We start from the raw sequence: 25108 nt of genomic DNA on the forward strand, positions 1-25108 counted from the left end.
CTCCTCCAAGCTGAGCACTCTTGAGCTCTTGGGCTGACTAGCCACAGCGTCTTGCCCTGGCCTCTCTGATGGCATCCGTGACGTGGACGGCTCTGTGTTGTGATGCCAAACCTATCAGGACCACGAGCTCCTGAGTATCATGAGTACCAGACTGGGTGTTAGGCATTTGGAGAAAAATCGTAAATAAGATCATACCCCTGCCCTCATGTGTTTACAGCTAAGTAGGCAAAAGATGGAAAGATATTTATCATCCTTTTCCAAACCGTCTTTACTCCGTCAAACAGGTTTTTAAATTGAAAGGCAATGGGGGCGCCTGGGTGGCTCAGTGGGTTAAGCATCTGCCTTCGGCTCAGGTCATGATCTCAGGGTCCTGGTATTGAGTCCCACACTGGGCTCCCTCCTCAGCAGGGAGCTTGCTTTTCCCTCTCCCTCTGCCACTCCCCCTGCTTGTGCTCTCCGTCTCTCTCTCTGTCAAATTAATAAATAAAATCTTTTTAAAAAATAAATAAATAAACTCAAAGCAATGACCAGATCAACCCAAAGGGTGGGGAAAGGCCCTGTGACACCCTTAAATGATGCTCCTTAAGCAGCCTTCTATGCTGTTCTGCCTCGGGTCAACTCTGGCTGGCCTCACCTCCAGCAACACCCTTCCTTGCCCCGTGCACAGGGCAAAGCTCTGGAGTCAGGAGGCATGTGGGAGCAGCCGTTGACCAGTTCTGACCTTGGATGACTTGGCTGGTCTCTCTGGAGTCTCAGTTACCTCATCTCCAAAATGGCTGCATGTGTCTAAAAGGAGCCAGTGGGTAAAGGATCTAGAATGGTGCCAGCACCGAGTCGGGGCTTTACAAACGCTAGTCCCGAACTCCTACCCCGCGCTACAGTCAGCCAGAGCCGAAGAGGATAGAAGCCAGACCCCTCACGTCCGTCTTGGAAATAAACCCTGCCCTCCCGGGCACCGTCTCACCGCACACGGAGAGTGCTCTAGGCTATGCAAGAGGACAGCAACGAAGCACCCCAGCACCTTTTTAAATCGGGGGTGCAGGAGACCCTAACTAAGGCAGCACAGAGAAGGAAACACAGCAGCAGGCCATCTGCCTGCCGAGAGCACGGCTCAGAAGGGCACAGTCAGCCAAGGGTGACCCCTCCCTGCAAACACCAGACCCCTGCTGTCACTTCACGTTAAAGGGCCAGTGACAGCTGCTCTCATTAACGATTTGCTCTCACAATTTCTCTCCCCTCTGGCCTTGACTGGGAAAAAAAGAAGAAAGTCATGAATACAACCATCGAAACAGGCAGCCCCTTGGCAAGCAGCTCAGATGCGACTTTCTCCGTCGTGCCCTCTCCGATGGCCCTGGCCCCCCGCCCCTCCCCTCCCACCGCACCCCGCATTCGGCCCTCACCTGCAACGAGGTGCGCTGGGGGCCTCTCGGTCACGGCCCCGAGCCACGTTCTAAGTCCCGTGCTGGCCGGCGCTGCGAGCAACTGGACTGGCGTTTCCCTGGCAGCAAGGGCCCTGCCTTACTCACGCCTCTACCTTCAAGAGAATGGCCCTTGTAGTGTTCTCAAGGAAGACAGCCACCCACTGATTCTCGTTGTTAGTTGGTTAAAAACCACATTTATTCTGAGCCAGATGCCTTGAGAGGCACTGGTGAGACAGGGAGAGCAACACGTACGTCGCCTACGGTCCCCATCCTCGGGGAACTTTACAGTCTCAAGAGAGACACACATCAGCAACGTCAGCACAGGGCGAAGCACGCCGTCAGAGGAGAGTGCGAGAGGCCACCGTCGGGAGACACGGGGCCGCAGCCAGGCTTAGAAAGGAGGAAAGGCCGAGGGCTCGTCCAGATCTCTGGATTGTTCATGAGTCCTACAGTCGGTGGGGCAAGGATTATACGCACAACACACCCCATCTACGTGGTGCCTAAACACCCAGCCGTGACTGTGCTCTGGGATCCCGCGGGCCTGGAGTGAGCGCCCCTGAGTGAGGCCCAGGAAGGCACAGGATCAGAGCAGGTGTGCCTCGCGCTTGCTGCATAAGCCCCTCAAAACTTTAAGCAGGCAAGAAAAACAGAGATTCTTGAGACGGAGGCTCAGGGAGGTGGGATGCCTTATGCCGCACTCACTGAGAGTCAGGGATGAAGTGTGAGGAGAGAGTAACCCGGTCACCTGGGGCAAATGGGAACCCGGCCCCTCCCAAGGCCATTCTCTAGGCCCTTCTCTTGATGGACAAGGCCCTTCGAGCTAGCCAGGGGAAGGCTTATTAGCCTTGACCCAACTCCCTCTTCTCCAGCCAACACCAAGTTTAGAGCCTGACCAAGTCACCCTAAAGGTCACAGTGGGAAGGGTAGATGTTTCCCAAGAAGCATGTGAGCACCAAATGAGTCAGGAACACCACTAGTCACTTGACATGTGACCTGGGGCAAGTTCCTTCCCCTCTCAAATCCTAAATGTCCTCATCAGTCAAGTGACCAAGGTGGACAGCATCTAAGATCTCCTCTGGCTGCAATGTTTCATGAGCCCAAAACTTCCACGGTTAGAGAGAAGAGGACGTAAGAGATTCTGCTGAAGGAAAACTCACAGGCTGGAAGGAAAACAGAAAATACTATCCTTTTACTGAAGGGGTCCTGGGGTGGGGGGACTCTGGATACCCCGGGCAGAGAAAAGGATGGAGAGCTCGCTAGCTTTGGTCGCTGAGCTGGAAACACGGAACAAGCAAGCCGTCGGGGCTTTGCTTGCGGACCGAGGATGACATGCTACTACTCACTATGCAGCAGGCCACCAGGGCTCCTTGAGCAAATCCCGCCAGCACATCACCGGGATGGTGCTTGTGGTCGGACACACGCGACAGTCCCGTGTAAAAGGCCATCATGATCAGGGTGAACTGCAGGAGGGGCCGGAGCAGGCGGGCCCCTCTCCAAGTGAAGCGGGCCTGCAGGTACAGCTGGAGAGAGGGGAGAAAAGGAACACACATTAAGTGCATTAGACTACAGGTCAACACCCACACCGTTTCCACTAAATGGAACCATCTGGACTTTCGGGGGCATGGTGTACAAAGAACATTCAACCTGGATATGACCTCAAGTCAGCTCCTTAAACCTGGAGCCTTAGTTCCCATACTAAAAAAAAAAAAAAAAAAAAAAAAAAAGGAAAAAAAAAAAGAAAAAGAAAAGAAAAAAGAAAAATGAGAAGAGCCGAGGAATGCCTCAGAGCCCGCTGCTTGGCACATTCTAGACACTTCATAAACGTGCGTTCCCTTTTATCTTCTTCATGACTGAAACGAATGAAAGCGTAGTAACAGCGGAGTAAGGCTTCTTCTCTGCAATCAGTGACAATCCATGCACTGCATTTGTGTGTTTCCCTGGAGATCGGGCAGCGCAGTCCCCACACTACTTGCCGCTTAGGACCGTCTTGGACAAATGCAGGATTGCTAGGAGAGGTTCTCGTGATAGTCACAAGGGGATGTTTCTGCTTCAACAGAAAGCACCTCTCCCGAAGATCACGTTTCCAAGTCACCACTCCCAACTATGGACTTTGGAGCTCGACTATAAGGAAACCCATAAAGCAACCAGACAATGCCGGAGAGCTTTCACACAGAGGCTGACAGACACCGGGCTGGGTGGAGTAGAAGAGTAACCTGAAGAAAAATGGAGAAAAAAACCACCTCCTCTGGCCGAAGCAAAGAAGTTGAAATGACGTCAGCGGAGCATTGTCCCTCAGAGTTATCTAGCTGCAGTTTCCGTTCTAACCTCTGGGCACAACCTACTTCCCAGGTTCCTGTGGGAACTTGGGAAATGAGGGGGAAAAGGCAACTGGTCCAGGGGGACTTCCGACAACAAATCAAAGCCAGGCACTGGGGGAGACCAGCAGAAAGGGGGAGCGCTCGGGGGGGGGGGAGCCGATGGCCCGAAGATAGACCTGGGAGAGCGGCAGAGGCGGGACTCAGCCCTTCCTGAAACACAGGGACACCTTCCTTCTGGCGGACAGGAAGGAGCAAGCCGGTGGCTGATCCTGAGGACAGAGATGAGTGGAAGTTTCCGGAGCCACTCCTGCCGGTGGGGGAAGATGGCCTAGCACTGACTCCTCAACTACCTGGAAGGCGATTTCAAAAACCCAGGCCTCCACAACAGCAGACAACTTTATAATCATTATGAATGCATTCTTGGGCAATCTAAGAATAACAAATGAAAAATAATAATAAAGAATGCACGGATGGTGGCTGTTAACAAGCGATAAAGATCAACAGTCTCTCGTATGTGAAACATAACCAGTGAACAACCTAGAAGAAGAGGTAAAATCGTCACAGCAGCCCAGGTGATTCTACAAACAGTAATTAGCTGACCAAGAACTACATAGGACCCTTTAGGAAGTAAGGGACATACAGGACAAGTTGAACAGACAGCTAGAATTTTTATGTATAGACACTCAACTTATAAGCTCATCAGGTTGATAACGTAAATCCCATCCGATTTGTAGGGACATCCTAAAAAGATCTGGAGAAAAAGACTTGAAAGAAATCATGCTAAAAACAAACTAAAAGGCCCAAACTGTACAACTAGCCAGAGCACAAACCAACAAATAAATAAGCCAGGCACTCCAGCAGGTGCTAAGGACACAGAAATGGGAAGCTGTAATTCCTGCCCTATAGACCATTCATTCGTTGGGGGAATCCATAAACACAAGCAAGGGCACTTACAGGTTTCCTAGGAATTATGAAGAAAGTTGGGGAACCAAGGTCAGTTACTAAGGGGGAGGGGTACTTGACTTGAGTCCTAAAGATCAATCTGCATTTGCTAGGAGTAGAGGGGACAGCGATGCATATTCCAGGCAGAGCAATGGCTTAGAAGCCAGAGTTCCGGAGAACCTCACGGCTTTCAGTACAGCTCTTCAGGGTGGGGGTGGGAGGACCGATGAGCCACAGGGCTACAGAGGCAAAGGGGGGCAGTTCAGGAAGGGTGTGGATATCAAACTAAGGAACTTGGCTTTTACTTAGTAGGTCAGTCTTTCTCAAACCATACTCCGTGGCATACTAAGGGTCTTTTAAGCAAAGATGGTAAATGCTCTATAGGAAATCCTTACTTTCATTACTGACAATACTTACTGACATTTACAGAGTATCTGTCTATCGAATCGCAATTGGGAAATGTGACTGTAAGGAAATGGTGAAAAATTAAATTATTTTAAGCAAGGCCCTCAGTACCATCAAAAATAACCTGTAGGTCAAAGGCTACCCCCTCGTTTGCACAGAAATGAGCCAGCAATGGATTCTGTAATCGTGAATCGAAAGATCCTTTCCTTCTAGGAGTGGGCATGGGGGTGACACTGGCGTAGCTCCCACTTGACACAAGTCTTGGGGCAAAAACACCAGTCCGTTTGCATTGTGCCCACCATGATCCGGCCATCTTCCAGCATTTTGGCAGTGGACAAGGGCCGGGGCAGGGACAGAAAGAACACCAGGTGTTCATCAGAAAAATCTCACCGAGCCTTAGGTTTTCTCACAAATAAAATAATCCGCAGATCCTTAGAAAACGCTCCTTTAAAATCCTCCAACTCCTCCCCGCCCCTCCGTGCAGAGTTTAGGTCATGGGCCTTGGAAATCAGGGTGGGGCAGAGGAAGGGTGGGTTTCCCAACCGGACATGGCACACATCTCCCCTTCCACTGACTCAGATACTTAAGCCTGGAGCTGAAGAAAAGAAAAAAAAAAAAATAAATACACGAGAGGAACTTGAGGAGAGAGAGGAAGAGACCAGTCATCAGAAGAGCTCCAGGAAGGGAGTGCTTATGAATGAGAAAGGAGCAGGGGCCACGGGAAAAGAATGCCTTGGGGAAGCAGTCAGATGTGGAATGGCCAGCAGCACTCTGAAGCTTGTTTTTCGCTCTCCCTCAGGAACGAACACATCGACTCAGACCTTGAGGTCTCAGGACTGACCTTGGCGTCTGCAGCTGGGGCTTCAGGGGGAAGCACAGCAGCAAGAGTAGCGTGAGTTTGGGGGTGAAGCAGCCCTAGCTCCATCACTTCCTAAGTGGGCGGTCCCTCAACTTCTCATCTGGGAAACAGGTAAAAGAGCATCTCCCTCTCTGGGTTGCCAGGGTCAAATGAGACACACAGGACTGGGCACTCAAGGCATTCTTCAGAAATCTGTGTCACCCTTTGCCTTGGTGAATGAGACTTACTCAATGACTGTGGCTGATTTCACCAAAACAAGCAGTTGACTAAAGCGAAAGATTGCACAATGACCTTCCACATTGATTTGAGAAGCTGGTCGCAACAGGCTTTGAGGTTGACCAAAGGATCTAATAAGCCCTTCCGCGCCCCACCAATCCTACTGCTAAATGGATTGGCTTTTGCTGGTTTATACCCCAGTTCTCGTGAGGATCTCCATACCAGGGACTTGGACCTCACTGTGGCCAGAGAGAACTTTCTGGAGCACACTGCTCCCTTGGAAACCTGAGCCTGGGGACAGGATGAGAGGCAGGAGCTGCATTTATTCCCATTCCACGGGAGGAAGTCACACTCCTCACCACGGTGATACCGAGGCCTTGTCCAGAACCAAATAGTAGGGAGACTTGCCCAGACTCAGAATTTCTGCGGGGGGCTTCAGGAAAGTCGTAAGCACCCTGCAAAAGGGTGGTTAGGAAAGAGGTAAGCAGAGCTGGACAAAACCAGAAAGGCTGAATCCCCTTGACCTCTCACAGAGGTCAACAGCCCTGAGGTCCTGACTTATCTTACTTCCCCATCTGCCTGAAGGTCTCTGGGCTGGCAGAATCCACTTCTAAGCATCAGTGTGACCCTGCAGAAAAGGGTCTGATTTGCAATCAGAGCAAAACTAAATTTGACTCTTTTCTCTGCTCCATGTCACCTGTAGGGCCCTAAACCCGTCACTCTGCTTCTCTCAAGTCCTGCTTTCTCTTACACAATGAGATTTGTTCATTTAAAAAACAAACACCTGTCGTGAGCATCTATTCTGCTCAAAATTGTGAAAGATGCAAACATGAATAAAGTTCCTCGCTGAAAAAAAAGAATGTTAAAATTAAAAATCAAATCTCGTTCCTTTACTAAGATTTTTCTTCCAATTGCTAAAATAAAACGGCTGACTGTAGGCAGGAAGATTACAACAGAAAGCTGTAGGTCCTGCCCACGAACCCCCATCCCCAAAATGATGTATGTGGAAGTCCCCAGCACACCGAACTCACTCCATAAATGGAGTTCTCTCCTCCTTCGTGGTCCTAGCTTCAAAACTGGGGTCCTGTGGAATTCCAACAAAACCTCTTTAGAGAGGTCTGTCTGAACTCGTGGGCTCCTCTGGTCTAAACCAGCAGAGTCAGATGTGGGGGGTGAGTCACACTGGGTTCTTGCAAAGTCATTTGTGTTTCATTACATGATTTGCATACTGGTGAAACAGGTCTGTACTGTCCTCTCACTTCATTTCCATCGCTCTTGGGACTGCTCTGCTCAGAGTGAAAAGGAGGCTTTTGTCCTTCCTTATGTCCCTGCCTGCTCTCTTCCTGGAAGTCTGTCCAGATCACTGACACCCATAGGGAGAAACTTTCTCCCTTCTCTCATCTCCGCTGCAGCTCACGCTTGGCTCTGGTCCATGCGCCTGGTGACTTGTCTACATGGTGCAGAACTAGAATTTCTCTCTGGGAAGTTATTCAACTGCTTTCAGGACAAAAGAAGAATTTTTAGTGAACTTTTCTCCTCCTTCAGGAGGGAATAGGCTCTTGTTTTCTGTCACGATCAAGGGGAGAAAAAGAAACTACCAGTTTGTTGAGCACTGTTCCAGACACTGTTCCAGGTGCTTTACATGACCTTACCTGCAATGATCACAATCATCCTATTGGATAGACACCACTGTGCCCATTTTAGAGATGAAGAGATCAAGGCCCAAAGGCCATGTCACTTGCTCAGGGTAACAGAGAGCCATGATTTACACTGATGTGTCCGAGCTCTAATCACAGAACCTGGCCTCCTTCGAGGGACTTAGTACTCTGCACACAAAGTACTGGTCTTTGTACTGGACTTCTGTCTGAGGAGAAAAGCAATGTGGAGACTACAGGCTGTCGTGGGCTAAAGGACAGCCTATAGGGGATACCTGGAAGCGTGTGCTCCTGGAATTCACCTGTCACATACTTTCATTAAGGCCACTGTCTAAATTGCAACTGTGTAGCTTTTCTAAGAGTGAGAGTATTAGAATCTCTGCCCTGATTCTAAGCTAAGCAGAGCCTGTGAACCGTGCAGTCAGTGCCCCTCAGAGTGGAGTTAGCAGCTCTCCCCTCGGGGCGCCGTGGCTCAGTCCACCAGAGTCGGAGACCTCATCCACCTGTTCTGAGACTATTCACTTTTCAGGCTTTCCACAAATAGGAGGTAGTTTGGTGTCCCCAGATGCTCACACAAGGTCTGGCTCAGAAACTGCCAGATGGATGGATGGACAGATAGATGGATGGACAGATGGACAGGCAGATGGGTGGATGGATGATGGATGGATACAGGCGGGGGAAAGACAAGGGAAAACATCTACATCTGATACGGCGGTTTATTCCCTGTAGAAACCACAATCTTGTCCCTGCCAGGGGTTTCACCAGACACTCCCAAGATCTGTGGGCATGTCTCGTGGGCATACCAGACCCCACCATTCTGCGATTCTAAACGCGCTGAACAAAACCTCAATGACTAACAACCACAGGCCAGGGAACATGGCTGTCAGAGGATAGCCACTTCCCTGTTTCCTTGGTATCCAACAAACCCTTTGACACATAAACAGTTCCCACGGGTGCCCCAGTCAAGAGTCAATACGTCAATAGTTCAGCAAAGAGGCGGCAAAGGCCTTCCCTACAGCACCTAGGTCCTTTCCGACCAATTCAGGGAGGAGGGGATGAACACGATTCTGACCGGAATGGGAAGGAGACTGGCTTGGGGATGTAGAAGGCCTGCAACTGAGTCATTCATTCATTCGTTCATTCACCCATCAAATATGCACTGCCTACTTAACCAAGCGTCAGACCCTGTTTGGAGCCGTGGGGTACAGTGGTGAATCAAGAGACAAAAACGTCCCCCTCATGAAGCTTACAATTTATCTGATAGAGAAATTAAAATACACTTCAGATGGTGAGAAATTGGGGGGGCGGCAGTGGTGGTGGAAGAAGGCTGCAAAGGGAGTTAGGGAGCATCACCACGGAAGGCTTCTCTGACAAAGCACCCTGAAGAAGGCAAGGGGGCAAGGTGCTCCTTCGGGGAGGGAGTCTGAGCGGCAAAGGAAAGGCCTCGCCACCAGCTTGCTGCTTCCTGATCTGAGCTGCAGGAGGAGGGGCTGGTCCTGAAAGTCCTCGAAGCTCTCACTGCACCCTCCACCCCCTGCTTCCTACCGGCCACCACAGCTGGACTGAACCGAGAACCTGCAGCTTGCAAATCACCGCACATAAGCGGTTCTTCCGCTCTGCCCATCTTCAGCTACTGGCAGCCTTCCCCAGCTTCTGCCACCTCCAGTCCATGCTGGCTTGGGGGCCCCAACTCTAAGTTTCCATAAGGACCTACACCTGACCCCCCACCCCCACACAGTGTACCAAACTGCTGTCATTGTCTACTTGCTCCCCTAGACTGAACTCCCCAAGGGCTGTGCCCATGACTTACCGATGTCTCTATCCCCACTCCTAGCATGCTGCTTGGTCTATCACAGTCACCCACCAAATACGTGCTGATATGCCTAGTGTTGAACCCACGCTGAGGTCCTTGAGGGCAGGGCCCAGGTCTGATTCATGTTAGTAGCCCTGGGAGGTAGCAGAGTGCCTGGCACAACAGAAGCAATGCCAGGTATGCCCCACAAACTGGGGCCTGTGCGGGTGTTGGCATTTTATCCAGAAAGCCAAGTAAGTCATCCTCGGTCCCTGACCATGGAGGTACAGGGCCGGTCCAGATGTGGTTCTCTGGGGCTTAGGCCAGGACTCAGGGTTAGAAAAGCATCACATATGCTTATATATGCTGTGGGTTTTTCCTATTAGACTGCATTAATCGCTAACATGCCTTAACCTCATCTGTAAGCTTCTATGCCCAGAGATAATTTGGTGTTTGGGGCATGGTTTTTCTAAGCTAACCATTTTACAAATCAAAACCTAACGTGGAGTGTCCCTCAGAGCCATGGGAGGGTTCACAGGGCAGCTGCTGCCGACAGGCCTGGAATAGGGGTGGCTGGTGCTTCCCATCCCCCCCAACCCCCGCCTTGAATGCCAAGGTAATGAGGGCATAAGTTTGTCCTGGACGGCTTCCCATCTTTTCTTGTCGAGCTTGGGGTAGTTCAAACTTCTTTCAAACAGAACCACAGAGATTGAAAAATAAGTAGATTCCACTCTCCCATTTGACATATGGAGAAAGTGGGGTCTAGAGATGAAAAGTAGCAAGAATCCTGCAAAAGAGACATGACTGTCTCCACTTTTCAGAGGAGTACTGAGGCACGAAACCTAGGAAAGCAACCCCTGGATCCAGAGCTAGTCGTGAGGCGACGGAACCATCCAGGTCTGCCAGACCCTGAGGGCAAACGCCGTCAATGTTACGCCCAACTGGTTCAAAGGTGATTTTCCCCAAAGCCCCAGGGGGAGGTGCACTGGGGGAGGCCAGGGTCTCCTCTGCCCACCTCCATGGAGAAGCCCCTGGGGATGGGCCAGGGGGCTCCCCTGAGTGCAGCATTTCCCACAGACCCTGATAGGCAGCAATGGTGCTCGAACGTGCTCTAGAAAGCTTTGCACATTGGACATTCGGAGGGCTGAAATTTCTGCGTAGCATCACGTAGAAAGGAGCCTGGCAAAGAGCACTGTCCTCTTTGGAATTTAGCCTCAGAGGTTGTTTCAGGGCAAGATAACCTTAGAGCTAAACATAGAGCCCTGTGTTTATATGTTGTATATATGGCTATCCGGGAGTTGTGCATGTTAAAACGTGTGTATTTGCAAAGCTTCTCCAGCATGTGGTGTGTGCATGGCTGTGTGTACGTGTGCAGTAAGACGCTAGGGCGATGGAGGAGTAAGAAGGCTCTTCTGTTCCTCCGACCATCTTCCCTGCCTCCTTCCCTTCCTTCTTTCCAGAAACATAAAGGCACTATAATTTTTTCCTCCCTCAAAGACACAAACAAACATCCGGTCCGAATCTACCCCTCACTCCTCACCCCTGCAAGAGGAGGTCTCTGGCTGTAATCACAGTGGGTAGGAGGTGGTCGTGGGGGGTGGGGGCAAGCGGGGTAGCCTCTCCATTAAAGCAGATCTGAAGAAAGGCGGGTTGCCTTCAGGTGAAATGGAAATTAGGGTCAGGAATTTATATCGTTTTGTTTTGTTTTGTTTTAAGACTCTATTTATTTGACAGAGAGAGAGGGAAGGAGAGGGAGAGAGCACACAAGCAGGGGGTGAGGCAGGCAGGGGAGAAGCAGCAGGCTCCCCGGTGAGCAAGCAGCCCAATGTAGGACTCAATCCCAGCATCCTGGGATCCCGACCTGAGCCGAAGGCAGCCGCTTAACCGACTGAGCCACCCAGGCACCCAGGAAACTTATACTCTTTCAGTTTATCCTGGCGAGGCTGTTTTTTGTGTTTTGAGAGCAGAACCATGAAAAAAACAAGACAGTGATTCTGGTGTCATCAAGATAAGCCTTCAAATCCATTTTCTCCCTTTTACAGGAGATGGAATTTTTATTACTAAAATTCTTAAGATTCGGGTTGATTGGTTGGTTTCCAACTGAAAACGAGGTAATTGAAATGCACCTCGCCGAGTCACTGAGAGAACCGAATGCTATGGTGTGAGCTTGCCCAGTGCCTGGTCCACAGAAGGCACCAGAAACATGTCAGCACCTTTATCTCTTCAGCAGCTGTAGAGCACACGGTGCACAGAGTTGGTTTCAAAATTACCCCATATTTTTGTCTTGTTAAAAATGAAGGAATAGTTGAAAAATGAACACAGACCCACTCCTCCAAGCACCTTTGCAAAACACTGAAATTACATTTGTAAAATTGCTTCCAGACCTGGGTAAAATATAAAAAAAATGAAATAGGAAACTAAATATCTTCGCTAAATTAGCTTTCTAAAAGCAAAACAAAAGCAAAACAACAACAACCAATGAAGAATGGAGGGGGGAGCGATTCGTGAATAAAGAAAATCCCCGTGTGAGGCTCTCCTAGGTCGGGGCCCACCTTTCAGCTCTGTATCCCAGGTAATGGGAAGCCCGGAGGCCTCCGGGCTTGGAAGGGATTGCGAGGGAAAACAAAACAAAACAAAACCCTTCTGCTAGTTTTTCCAAATCCTAATTATGTTTTTTAAATAAGTCAAAATCAAAATGTTCTTTCTGCAAACAGCTTATGTTCCCCTGAGCTACGTCTGACCTCTCAGCGCCTTCTTGCTCCTCATCAAAGGGGCCGAAAGCAGGAAGTGCCTTGGCACAGGGACCTCATTCAAGGGGAGAGGAGAGGCAGGGGACCGTATGTAACTCACAAAGAGAAACAGACCGGCCGCTGTTTGCGCAGCAGCGGGAGAGGCGCAGGGCACCCCGCCTGCACTGTCCCAGCGCCTCTAGGAAGTCAGAGCAGACATGGCCACGGGAAGGGCAACACGGGGTTTCAGATCATGGCCCCACCACTAGCTGAGGGACCCCCCAACACACTGCTTGGCCTCCCTGGGCCTTGGTCTCTGGATCCCAGCAGCGGGGACACACATTTTGTGCCTCACCATGTTATTATGAGATCACGTGTGCTCACGGAGGCAGAATTATTTTGTCACACTTGAAATTACTCTAAGTCATCAGATAATGATAATTTTTAAAGCCTTTCCCTCAGTGGGGGATGGAGGAGGGCTGGCATGGCGAACACCACAAGGAATTTGATGACAGGGCTCGGATGTGAGCAATAGTGCTAGTGTCCGTGTAAATTCTGACAGTTCACTTGAAGTCTCTGAGCCTTACTTAGAAATCCTTTCCCACAAAAGAGATAATATTACTTATAACCTAGGGTGCCTGGAAGGGTCAACTGAGTTAAATGGATGTTCAGAAAACAGTGCTTGCTACCATAAAATGTGATACGAGTGTCTTCATCATTTTATAACTTCAAATGGGTGCACAATCCTTATCAAACAGCCATGATAAATATCAGTTATATTTGAAAAATGGGAAACGCCTAGAAAATAAAACAACTTCTACTGATGCCATGGCAGAGCTCAAAACAGAACCTCATTTTTCTAGCTAACTTCTCTTTCAAGGATTTCACAATGAAGTCTGTCCCTAACCATCCCAAGGGCTCTCTGCACAGAAGAGATTTAAGCTGGGGCTGGACGCTGCACTCCACTGGAATCAGAAGGAAGGTACTTACCACCAAATACAGCATAGTGTACATGGAGAAGGAGGCGTGGCCAGAGAAGAAGGACTTCCTGCAAGAGCAAGAGAAGGCCATGAAAGGGCCATATTCACATCCCTGACACATGCTTGCCTGTCTGTCTTCCCTCCCTGGACTGTGACCTTGAGAGCAGCACTATCTTGCTTGGTTTTGCGTCCTCGGTAATGCTTTGGATACACTGTCTAGAACCTAGCAGGCACCCACAGATGCATAAGTAAGCAAAAGGATGGATGGATGGATGGATGGATGGATGGATGGATGGACTTACCAATGTTCTACCACAATTGCTTATTTATCTATGTATCTAAATTATTTGACCCTGAGTTCCTTAGGAATGGGGACTATGCTTTATTCACCCCTTGAAACCAAAGCCCTTCACTGAGCTTGCACCTCACGCACTAGGTGCCTTAGTAAGTGTTCCCTGAGCTGCCTGCGTTGAAGGTATGCCCACTGTGGCCATGGCAGGTGGTAACTCACCTGGCCTCCTGGACTTTGCTGTCGTCACCTCTGCATTTGTAGTTTTGGATGTAGCCCTCGGAGCAGTTGATCTGGCTGAAATCAGGGTTGCAGACGCTCAAGAAGTGAGGACGCAGGCGCCCTATGGAGACTTTGGCAATGTCTGTGAAGGACTGGCTGATGGCACAGCCGAAGAGGAAGCAGCCCACCTGCTTATAGAGGGCCGCCACATAGGGGTTCTGAATCGTTGACCGGGACTTCTCCTTCAGGTAGTAGATGCGGTAGAACTCCCCAGTGATGATCTGAAAGGAAACCAACAGGGGAATTAGGCAGTATCGAGGCCTGTCATCAAAGCGAAGTTTGTAAAGGGTATTTAGTGACGTAAGAGAATGTTCAGTATATGACTGCAGGCTATAATCTAGAAAATCTCAACTTTCTGGACACGTGGGTGGCTCAGTTGATTAAGCGTCTGCCTTCGGCTCAGGTCATGATCTCAGGGTCCTGGGATGGGGTCCCACATCGGGCTCCCTGCTCAGCGGGAAGCCTGCTTCTCCCTCTCCCTCTGCCCCTCCGCCTTCTTGTGTGCGTGCTCCCTTTCACTCTTAAATAAATAAAATCTTTTTTGAAAACAGAAAATCTTAATCTTCTGTTTGAGAAATATACAGATAGAAATATGATGAGAGGAAACATCAGAGTGCTAACATGGTCATTTTTCCCTATTTTAAAAAAGTCCCACATGGCCACATAGTACCTTTGTGACAACAAAAATGTACAATCAAATCTATTTATACTTAAATATATACATTAAATATAACTTATATGTATTTTTTTTAACAAAGAGACAAATAAAGACCCAGATGTAGAAAAAAAATTAGATGAACAATCAAGGACATGGTTAAGCGTGGCCAGGACGTCAGAGGATCTAAGCCAATCTCAGGACACTGGGCTCCGGAGTCGGGGATCACCAGCCTTGTGTCAACACTGAGCCATGGTGGGGGGTTTCTACAGGAAGGTGAATGCCCAAGACCATGTCTTGGGTTTGAGTCCCAGCTCTGACACCTGCCTGATGTCCCTCGGCCATGACAACCTCTCCAAGCTTCGTTTGGCTGCACGCCCTTGCCGAGTCGTTGGCTTAAATCTGGTAACGTGGATGGGAAATGACCTGGGTCATACAAAGTGATTCTTTCGTTTTCCTTCTTAGAAGAATTTTATGATGAGAACACTGGCCTACAAACCAAGGACCTTTTAACACAATGCCCTTTGGTGTTTGCAAATTTCCAAGTCTGTGGGCATTGTCTCGCATCTCCTCAATCCTAAAGGACAGTCAGTGAGTCTCAGCTTTCATACCCTTCCTCCAACCCGCTGTGTTTACTCCTAACACTTAGGGGAGGTTTCTCACTCCTGGGAACAGAAGAGCCACCAGTTACTGATTACACACTGCATACCAGGTATCGCTCCCATATGCTTTATTTCATGACAATCCGGCCATGAGACAGGTGTGCCTGGAGCTCAGCGGAGGAAGCAGCTCCACCCACACTGCCTGGTTTTACATTAAGACCGGGGGTCCAGCTTACTCTCCGCAAGGCAAATGCCCGCGATGCCTACATGGCAGAGGACCCATCCCACTTTGGTCATGCCCAACCACACAGCCTGCTACTCTTGTCTTAACTCCACAGCGCAGCCCCGGCCACTTCCTGATCGCAACCACAGCCAGGGGACAGCAACAGTCAACTCATCACGCACCACAAAGCTCCTTTTACAGTTTCTCACAGGGCGGATGGTGAGCCACACTTGTCTTTCAGGGGGCACAGAGCATGTTCACGACCGCAACGGAAGCAATAGACGGACATATCCGGGCACTCCTTTTCAAAGTCCCCCGTTACTGTTTCACAGCGGGGGAAGGGGTCGAGGCGTGGGGTCTGATCCAAGTTCTCAAGGGCTCCTAAGTCTAGTGGGGGGATGGCCAGATGGAAGGGAGATGCCAGCTGGGCCCAGGGGCCAGCAGGTGTGGTAGCGAGAACAACCACTAGTTCTGCTAACGTTGGTACAGTGATCCTGTGTTTATAAATACTGGATTATTTCTAAGTGCTACACTTTGGTTCCCAGATCACACTGAGTGTCATTCTACGTTAGAAAGAGATAGTCAAAGGCCAGTTGAGTGCACAGTCCTGGCTTAGCCATTCTCCGGGAGAGCACCTGATCTCGCAGATGTGGCTGAACGAGTGAATGAACGAAAGGACATAGGACCATAGCCTTCACAGTTGTTTTATTACAAAACTGGAACTATCCTCTAAATATTACCAAAAGTCCTTTGATAACACGTTGCAGAGATTAAAACCTGAGAAGCCTAGCACGTCAGAAATGAAAGGGTCCATTATACATGGAAGAAACTGAGGTCTAAATTAACTCGCAAGGAAAGATTGGACCCAGGTGTTCTAGCTCCCCACCCAGCATTCTTTCCTACCATTGCTGGTCTAATTCCCCTTTGAACCTGTTTATACTTTTACCCCGTGTAACCTTACAGGCTAACAAGTTCCAGATGTTCACTACCACCATCATGCTTTCTTCTTTATTTATAAATCATGCTCACATGACTTTGGATGCAGGGAGACGAACACTCAACTAGGAGGCAGTGGCCAGGGTTCAAGTCCCTATTCACTGAGTGAATCTGAGATAAGCCAGTGTCTCCATTTGCAAAATGAGGGCACATGACTCTGTAATTTATCACTTGATAATTGCAATGACATTTATTTTCAACTCTCCTGTGCTACCTCCACCACTAGCCTCCCAGCCAAGCAAAGGTAATAAGCAACAGCAGAGGAAAGTACTTCCTCGGAGACGATGCCACAGCCACGGCACAGAACCAAGGCCCCTTGCACAGTCCCTGCCCTTGGATGGTTCCTGAGCTCCTTGATGTGTCATGGCCACAAATTAAGAAACTCTAAACTGACTTGGCTTGAGCCTGGCTTCCTGTACAATGCTGAAAAAGAACACGTGGCTTTTCATTGCAAATCAGCATCTTGCACATGAATTTACTAATTAATCTCAGACAAGTCACCTCTATGGCCACTTTAGGGAGAAAGGGTCTGATCACGACTCAAGGACTCCTTTCCGCGCTAACATCCCATCATTGTAAAGCTTCAGTTTCAGTGCCACAGTCTCGCGCACGGCAAACAGCCGGTTAAGATGCTTCCTCCTCTCACGGGAGGAGAAAGAGGTAAAGAAGGCGTTTCATGGCATCTCAAATTCCTAATCACAAAGCTATTAACAGCAGTAACCTTGTACATTTCTTTCATACTTCACAGTTTCATCTGATCTGTGACTCTGTGAAGAACTTATACCCATTGTACAGCCGAGGATGGTAAGGCACTGAAGGACAAGCACTTAGTTGAAGGAGTTGAGGCGTCTAAGTGACAGAGCTAAAGTAAAGCCCAGATATGCTGACTCTTTTTTTTTTTTTAAGATTTTATTTATTTATTCGACAGAGATAGAGACAGCCAGCGAGAGAGGGAACACAAGCAGGGGGAGTGGGAGAGGAAGAAGCAGGCTCATAGCGGAGAAGCCTGATGTGGGGCTCGATCCCATAACGCCGGGATCACGCCCTGAGCCGAAGGCAGACGCTTAACCGCTGTGCCACCCAGGCGCCCCAGATATGCTGACTCTTAAGTTCAAAGACTCACAACAGACTATATCAACAGAATTTTGTTACAGATCTTCCTCGACTTACCACAGTATTACATCCTGATAAACACATCCTAAGTGGAAAATATCCTAAGTCAAAAATGCAGTGAATACACCTAACCTGAACACCGTAGCTCCGCCTAGCCTACCTTCAACACGCTCAGAGCACCCACATCAGCCTACAGTTGGGCACAAGCACAAAGTCTGTTTTACAATGAAGTGTAGAATAGCGCATGTCATTCCTTGGATACCGCACTGAAAGTGAAAAAGAGAATGGTTGCATGGGTACAGAAAGGCTGTTTGCCCTCGCGATCACAGGGCTTGACTGGGAGCTGCGTCTCACTGCTGCTGCCCGGCGTCACGAGAAAGCACCGTACTGCGTTATCGTTCACCCATGAAAAAAAAATCAAAAGTCAAACCATCGTAAATTGGGGATCAGCTGTATCTCTATCGTTACTAACATCGATTTCCACTGCAGAACCCCAGTAGCATATTTTCAAGGACAGGGCCAGGCTGAAGCCATTTAGCAGACACATGACTCCAGGACCGCATGGCTTCTGGGGCAGCCCTGACAGATCTCACAGTTAATGAGCAACAAATTATGTATTTTCTCTATCCCCTAGCACAGAAGGGTCGGGGAGTCGACAACACAGCCATAAATCATCATTATGAACCAGCCGGACTTGGCTTCTTGTAATCCTAACCCTTAAAAGACCATTGAATGAGATGCGGGCTGCGAGGGACAGCCCGGATACCTCACCCCTGCAGAACAGGGGAAGGCTTAAATTGTTCTCTGACGCGTTACACACCTAACGTCGGAGTTCCAGATTTACTGCTTTCGGACCTTATTCATTACTCACGATGTTTTTATTCCTGGGTAATAAAATCTGCTCTTCCCTCCCTCTACGAAGGTCCGGCCCCGCCCCCAGCCCTCATTTCTACTTCGGTCAGCAAGGTTGCGATATGTAAATTTCACTGCCCACAAGAATGCCTTCCGTGTTGATCCCTTTCTGAAACAGCAGGCAACAGATTCTGGGGCGAATGGCAAGCTGCCAGGAAGCAGAGGAGAATTCTCCCCTACCTGCCTTTTAAAGCACTTGGCACAGAATCTGGAAACTAATAAAGTGGGAAAGCATTGCAATTAAGCTACGAGGGGACAGAAAGGGATCTTTCCTTGCCTGGGAACGGTAACAGTTTGTCCCCAACTCCAAGACAGCGCCTCCCTGCCTATCCTTTCTGGTGTCAGAGAGCTCCACTGCCCACATGTTCGCAAATATCAAAGTGTTCCACAGGGGAAATCTGGAGAACATCGACTTCGGAGCCAGAAAAAACTCAGTCTGAATCCCATCTCTTACCTTAGGCCAAGAGGCTCCACCTCTCTGGGCTTAGGTCTCCTCATCTATAAAAATAAGATGAATACCATCCACCTGGTGGGACTGCCAAGGGATGCAAGAAGGTGATATGTCAAATGCCCGGCACCCAGCGGAAGAGCCCTCCAAAAGTTAATTTTTTTCTCTTTCCCTTAGAGAAGAGGAAACAAAAAATTAACACATACTTGTAGAACATATCCTTCCTAAGATCCTTCCAAAAGCTCCTTGGAAAAGAACGTTCCAAATCGAAGAGTTTGGAAGTACCACCCCTCCAGAGTAGAACCAGAAAACATGTGTATGGATACATTGATTTTGACCATTGTATCTATAGGATACCTTTCTCAGGGGAACAAAGCAGAGGAGAGGTCTAAACCCCAGGCAGCAAGGGAAGGCCTACTGTACTGTTTATGTCATTTGTCACATTCCCCTCTATAAATGATCCCAAGAAAAGTGAAGACTTCTGCACAGTGTCCCAACAGTCCCTGAGAGACTGCTGAGTTTGAAGGACAAACTTCCCTATTTTCTGATCTGCTTGAATAATAATTATTTGCATAGCACCTTACAACTTACGAAGCATTTTCACATCCACTGCGTTATCGGCTTCTCACAACACCCTATGAATTACTAAATTATTGTCACCACTTTATAAGTGAGTATGGGGAAGACCAGAGGGGCCAGTGATTCAGCCTTGGTCAGAAATCCGGCGATGGCAGGGCTGGCACTCAAGCGTGGACTCTTCACGCCAGTCCCTGGGCCCTGTCCCACCGCACGAAGCCGGCTTTCCCTGCGAAGTCCTAGCAGGCAGCAGGATTGTGTTTCCAGGGAAACGGATGCTCCTAGCGCACCTGGTGAGGTCACGTACTCTTGTCAGGCACTTGCACACCTGAGGCCCTGCTAGCCATGGAACCCCGTGCTGTTCTTTCACATCTTAGTTATCCACATGAGTGCACTTCTGTCCATCCAGGACAGATTCATTCATTCAACGAACACTGGGTGATGGCTAATAAAGAAGGGGAAATCATTTTTCTCAGTCTCAAAGTGAAAGGAAAAATGTATCTGGGTCCTGCTTCTAAGGATGGAGATGGACGTGTATCTCCTCGGACGCTGGACGCTCGATCTAGTACAACAAAGTGTGGGATCTTTAGTGACGAGAAAGAACAGACGAGAAATTTAGTCTTTGCTTCTTCTCCCGCTTTGTTTGTCTTCAGCCTCTTGGCAGGAGATCAGTGCCCTGCAGACTGGGAAAGGCGAGGAGAACAGAGCTCTGTGCAAGGCCACCAGTGGAGTTTCTGGGCCCTGTGGTAAGTCAAAACTCCAATATCTAGAATATAGACAGCAAAAGGCCAGAGAGAGGCCACAGAAGCTAGTTACGGCTGAAATCAGCAGTGGCTGCCCGAAGCCCACAAGCTTTATGCAGAAGGCAGTTTGAGACATGAAGCATCATTATTTTCCCAAAGGTCGGGGCCTCAGAGCCGCGGGTCTCCTAGATGACTAGCCCTGCCTGTCCGTGCAAGAGGCTCCTGATTGTGTTTTCTGTTGCACTGACTGCTGCCCATCTCTTACTCTTTTTTGACACCGAATTCCCTAAATTTCCTGAGTATCACACCACGGTGCTTTTCTTCCTATTTCTCAAACACCTTTCTCCTTCCAGTGGCTCCCCTTCAGGGTTCTACCAGATAAATCTAGATCTTCTTGGAGCTGCAGCCTTTCTGCTGATCTCTGCTGCTTCAACAGTCTGAATTATTACCTCTGTGAAGATGACCACCCAAAGGGCATCTCTCTCTCTTCCTCTCTCTCGCTCGCTCGTTTCAGCTTACCCCTTATTCCAGTCAGTCCTCTTCCAGTCTTCTGCCACATCTCCCAAGCAGCTATCACTGATGACATCAGCATACCAACCTATATGATCACACTCATTCCAACTTCCATCCCAAACCTCACTGCTCTTCCTCTCATCTCTGTTCAAGTCACCACCATACAGCTGCAAAGACATGACCCTGTAGACTCCTCGCCTCCTCATCCCACTGTCATCCAAACCTGGTCATCCTACTTCTGCAAACTGTCTCCCACCCAATCTCTTCCTCTCTCTTCCCCTTGCATTGCCCTCACCGTGGTTCAGGCCTCACCCTCACCCTGGCTGCAAAATTGACGAAGCTAGCTTCAAATACTTTCATCAATCTCTAGCCAATTCATTTGGGTAAAAACTCCTTGACATTCAAGGCATTTCACAATGTCGCTGTGCTCTGTTTCTACCTCATCTCTATCTACTCCCTGATACTCTCTCCAGGCGAACACGTTTCCTTTACATTTCCTGAAAATACTCCATTGTTTCGCTTCTCATCCCTAAAGCAATACCTTCTGCCTGGAAGGCCAGGCTCTCTGATGAAAGTCCCACCTGCCCTTCAAAGGAGAGCTCCAGTGTCAACTCGCGGACAGGGTTAGAGTTCTGGCTCTTCTTACTTAGGGGTCTTGGATGACTGAGCATTGTAACTCTTGGTTTCCTTATGTGTAAGAAGGGGACGATGCCAGTATCAAGAGCTCCAGGGCCATTGCGATAATTAAGTGGGACTAGTGCCCGATGTTCGATGACGATGGCAATGATGATGAAGTCTTCAGCAATGAAAATAACCTTCAGTGATTTTCCTCTGAATTCCCATAGCAGCACTTTATTTATACCTCACACCATTTACTGCCTTTGGCCTCTTTTGTCCTTAAAGCTCTCAGCTCTGGGGCCCACCACCAGCAGAGAGTGCTCTGGCTCCCTTCGTGTTCTCTGACCAAGTCCTCAGTCTCCCTGAGAGTTAGTGCAGTCAGCCTTCTCCTTGCCCTGCCTCCCCTTTAGACCATCGGCTCCTAGGGCAGTATCTGTGTCTTCTACACCAGCTGTAGGCTGAGGTCTCACCAAGCACCCACCTAGCAGGCTACTGCGTCTGCAAAAACCACTTCATACAAAACACTACTGCACACCGTCGGTCTTAGGATCTTAGGTGGTCATCTGCCCAGTGGTCTACCTGTCTTGCCTTCCTCCATACACTCAGCTCTCCAAGCAAGCCCAGAAACTATATGTTTTCATAGCTCGTGAAACAAAGAGCACTCCGCATAGCATCTAGCACAGAGTAGGCCTTCAATGAATGTCAGTTCAAACACTGGGCTTTGAAGCCAGAGAGACTTGGGTTGTAACTCCTGCTCCCTCATTCACTAAACAGAGAGTAACCCTGCACTAGCTGCTTCTCCCTTGTAAGCCTCGTACCCTTTTTGTGAGACAGGGTAAATAATACCTACCTCATCTCACTGTTAAGATAAGGCATTAGCCCCCCCCCCCCATTAGACAGCTTGTGAGTGTTATCAGATTCTCCACCCCATCCCCTAACATACAACGACTCACAGAATGGATTTCCCAGCCTCCAGAGCATTATCACTTAAAATGGATAAACTAAAAACCACTTTCACACTGGACACATTTTCCAAGTAGTCACTAACCCCTAAGAACTACATAGAGCTAAGGAAGGACTGCTGCAGCTCTCACTTCTTCCAGGGTCTGGATGTCTGCGTCTGTGTGTGTGTGTGTGTGTGTGTGTGTGTGTGTGTGTGTACAAACTAAATCCTAATCCCAATGCCTGTGTTTGCTAAATGGCACATAGATGCCCCCTTCCACCATCCCCTCAGGGAGAAGGAGGTCTCAGAAGAACTCTGTAGCCATCTGATCAGGGAACGGCGCAGCTGAAGGATTCATGTGGCCACTCTCTGTGGGTGGTCCTGGTAATTGCACAGATGTAGTGGATTGTAAACTGGGGGGACAGGGTCTCCTACCAAGGCACCACTGGGCCAGCCCGACTTCACTGTTTTCAGAGTTGAAAACTCGCCTAACCTTTAATGAGGAGGCAATCTTGGGGAACCTTGTTTTCTTGGCAGTGCTCTCTCAGATAAAGGGGGCTGGGGCTGGGGAGGAAGTAATGAAGTCCAGATGTGGGCACACTGAAGCCCGATCCTGAATAAACAAGTCTTGGAGGTATTAAGCTCTTCTTCTTGTCTTTCCAGCGAGAAATCTGCGTGTGCTACAGAGCACGTTCCCATGTGCGTCATGGGCCATATTTAAGATTTTAGGGAAGCAGATGGGATACTGTTCCCTGCTGCATAGGTCCTCTCACATCTCCTGGCCTAACGCTTTTGATTTTCTGCCCAAAATGTATGGCTTGTGGTTTCTTACAAACACATATTGAGCACCAGTCCGTGCCTTGCACGAGCCATTCAAAATCAGAGCAGGCTGGTCCCTGTCCCTGCCGCCACTCACGGGGCAACCGAAAAATAAACGAGTAAACAGACAGGACAGTTCCACACAGTAACTGCAAAGTCAGAGGAGGGCCCAGGGAATCTCTGGGACCTTCGGAAGGTGGGGGAGGAGGCAACCAAGGAACGCTTCCTGGAGAGAGAGATGTCTGCCTGGGGTTTATATAGTGCCTACCATGGGCAAGAAGGAAAGCCTGGTCTCGGCCTTCTAGGAACCTACTATCTGGCTGGGAAGACAAGACCCGGACACAGATCACATTACCAGGACAGAAGTATGGAAGGTGCTATCTGTCTGTCTGAGAGGCAACCGGGGCAGACGTGTGTCACCGGGTCCCCAGCACCTGCTATCTCAGGGGTGTCTGAGAAGTAATTGTGGAAGGTAGGCAGGCAGGCTTCACAAGGCAGCAGTGATGCCATTACTTAGGGGGGAAAAAAAGGAAGGAAGGAAGGAAGGAAGGAAGGAAGGAAGGAAGGAAGGAAGGAAGGAAGGAAGGAAGGAAGGAAAAGAGAGAGAGAAGGAAGGAAGGAAGGAAGGAAGGAAGGAAGGAAGGAAGGGGAGAGGGGAGGGAGGGAGAGAGAGAAAGAGAGAGAGAAGGAAGGAAGGAAGGAAGGAAGGAAGGAAGGAAGGAAGGAAGGAAGGGGAGAGGGGAGGGAGGGAGAGAGAGAAAGAGAGAGAGAAGGAAGGAAGGGAGGAAGGAAGGAAGGAAGGAAGGAAGAGAAGAAAAGAAAGAAAGAAAAAAAAGCCTTGCCTTTGAATCAGACGACCCCTGGTCTGGCCCTGCCACTAATTAGTTATGGGAAAGTCACTTAATATCCTTGATCCCCGGTCGCCTTAGCTGTAACAATCCACCTCCCAGGATCAGCACCAGGTGCAAATCGGGGCATGCGCACATCAAGTGCACTTTGTTAACTGGAGGACGCTACGGAAACGAAAAGGATGCTCCTCGCTGATGACACGCACCATGTCACCCGATCTGACCTCCGGAAAAAGCCTATGGAGTTGGTGAATGACTGTCACCAATTTACAGAAAAGGAAGGTACGGTTCTTTTCCAAGGGGGTCCGATGATGAATAAGCACAAATAAACGAGAGGCTGCCGCAGCGTGAGCTGCTGCTCGAGTGAGGAATAGTATTGCAGCAGTCACATGCAACAGGATCTCTGAGGAAAAGTCGAGTTTATATGGCGGAGGGAGACGGGGAAGCACCCATGGCTCATCCACGCTGCAACTCCTAGGTATTAAGAATCTATATAATCCACTTTCAGCGTCTGACCAAGGCAAGCGCTGAGCCCATGTTTATTTGAAATGAATACTGAGCATTTTTTCCATATTAAAATCTTCACCCATAATACTCTGCACAATGTAGTGTAAGGCAAACTGAGAGGAGGCTAGGTAGGGGGTGATACTTTACTGTTTTTGCTCCTAATCTCACTGCTGCTAGAGTCATTAAACCTTTACCAGGCAAGGATAGGAACCGCTGCTTTGTGGATTTGGAAAGAATTCCTATTAGGCTATAATTCCAGAATCTGAGATACATCTGAAAAAGAAGTCAAAACGACTAGATTTTTCCACATCTCCTGCCACAGAGAGGTGTCTGCTTTCTCTATAACCGCTGATGATCTCCATGTCCACATCGCACTCTGAACTGCACCGGCCCCCCACCCCTTTGCTGTGGGACACTCAAACTGGAGCGAGGGCATCCACATCAGTCAAGGCTCCTCTTGTTGTTTTGAACAAACTCGAGGTCGGCAGGAGAAGGCCCGGGCAGCAAGCAGCAGGATGATTAGATTTCCAGCCCTGGGTCCCCCTCCACCCTCCCTGACTGTCATTCACGCCCTCTGATCAGAAGCAGATCCTGGATGGAGCCAGCCAGGCTCTATGACCAGTCATAATGGGAAAGTGGGAAATGTGTTGTTGTTGTTTAATTTAGGCTGTATATAGCTTTTCCAGAATTGAGTACACTAAAGT

At 49.1% G+C, this 25108-nt stretch overlaps 1 protein-coding gene across 1 annotated transcript in view; it reads right to left on the reverse strand.

The window, feature by feature from the left end:
- PLPP3 (phospholipid phosphatase 3) overlaps positions 1–25108 on the reverse strand; it is an 82790-nt gene that overhangs the window by 12438 nt on the left and 45244 nt on the right. The window contains exons 3-5 of the mRNA XM_045802242.2: positions 13829–14109; positions 13328–13385; positions 2765–2941 (exon numbers count right to left, since the gene is read on the reverse strand). Of these exons, the coding sequence (XP_045658198.1) occupies positions 2765–2941; positions 13328–13385; positions 13829–14109 (516 nt within the window). The remainder of the gene's footprint in view (positions 1–2764; positions 2942–13327; positions 13386–13828; positions 14110–25108) is intronic.

The sequence above is a fragment of the Ursus americanus genome, chromosome 12, assembly GCF_024610735.1.
Source record: "Ursus americanus isolate L20-20 chromosome 12, mUrsAme1.1.p, whole genome shotgun sequence".
Taxonomy (NCBI): domain Eukaryota; kingdom Metazoa; phylum Chordata; class Mammalia; order Carnivora; family Ursidae; genus Ursus; species Ursus americanus.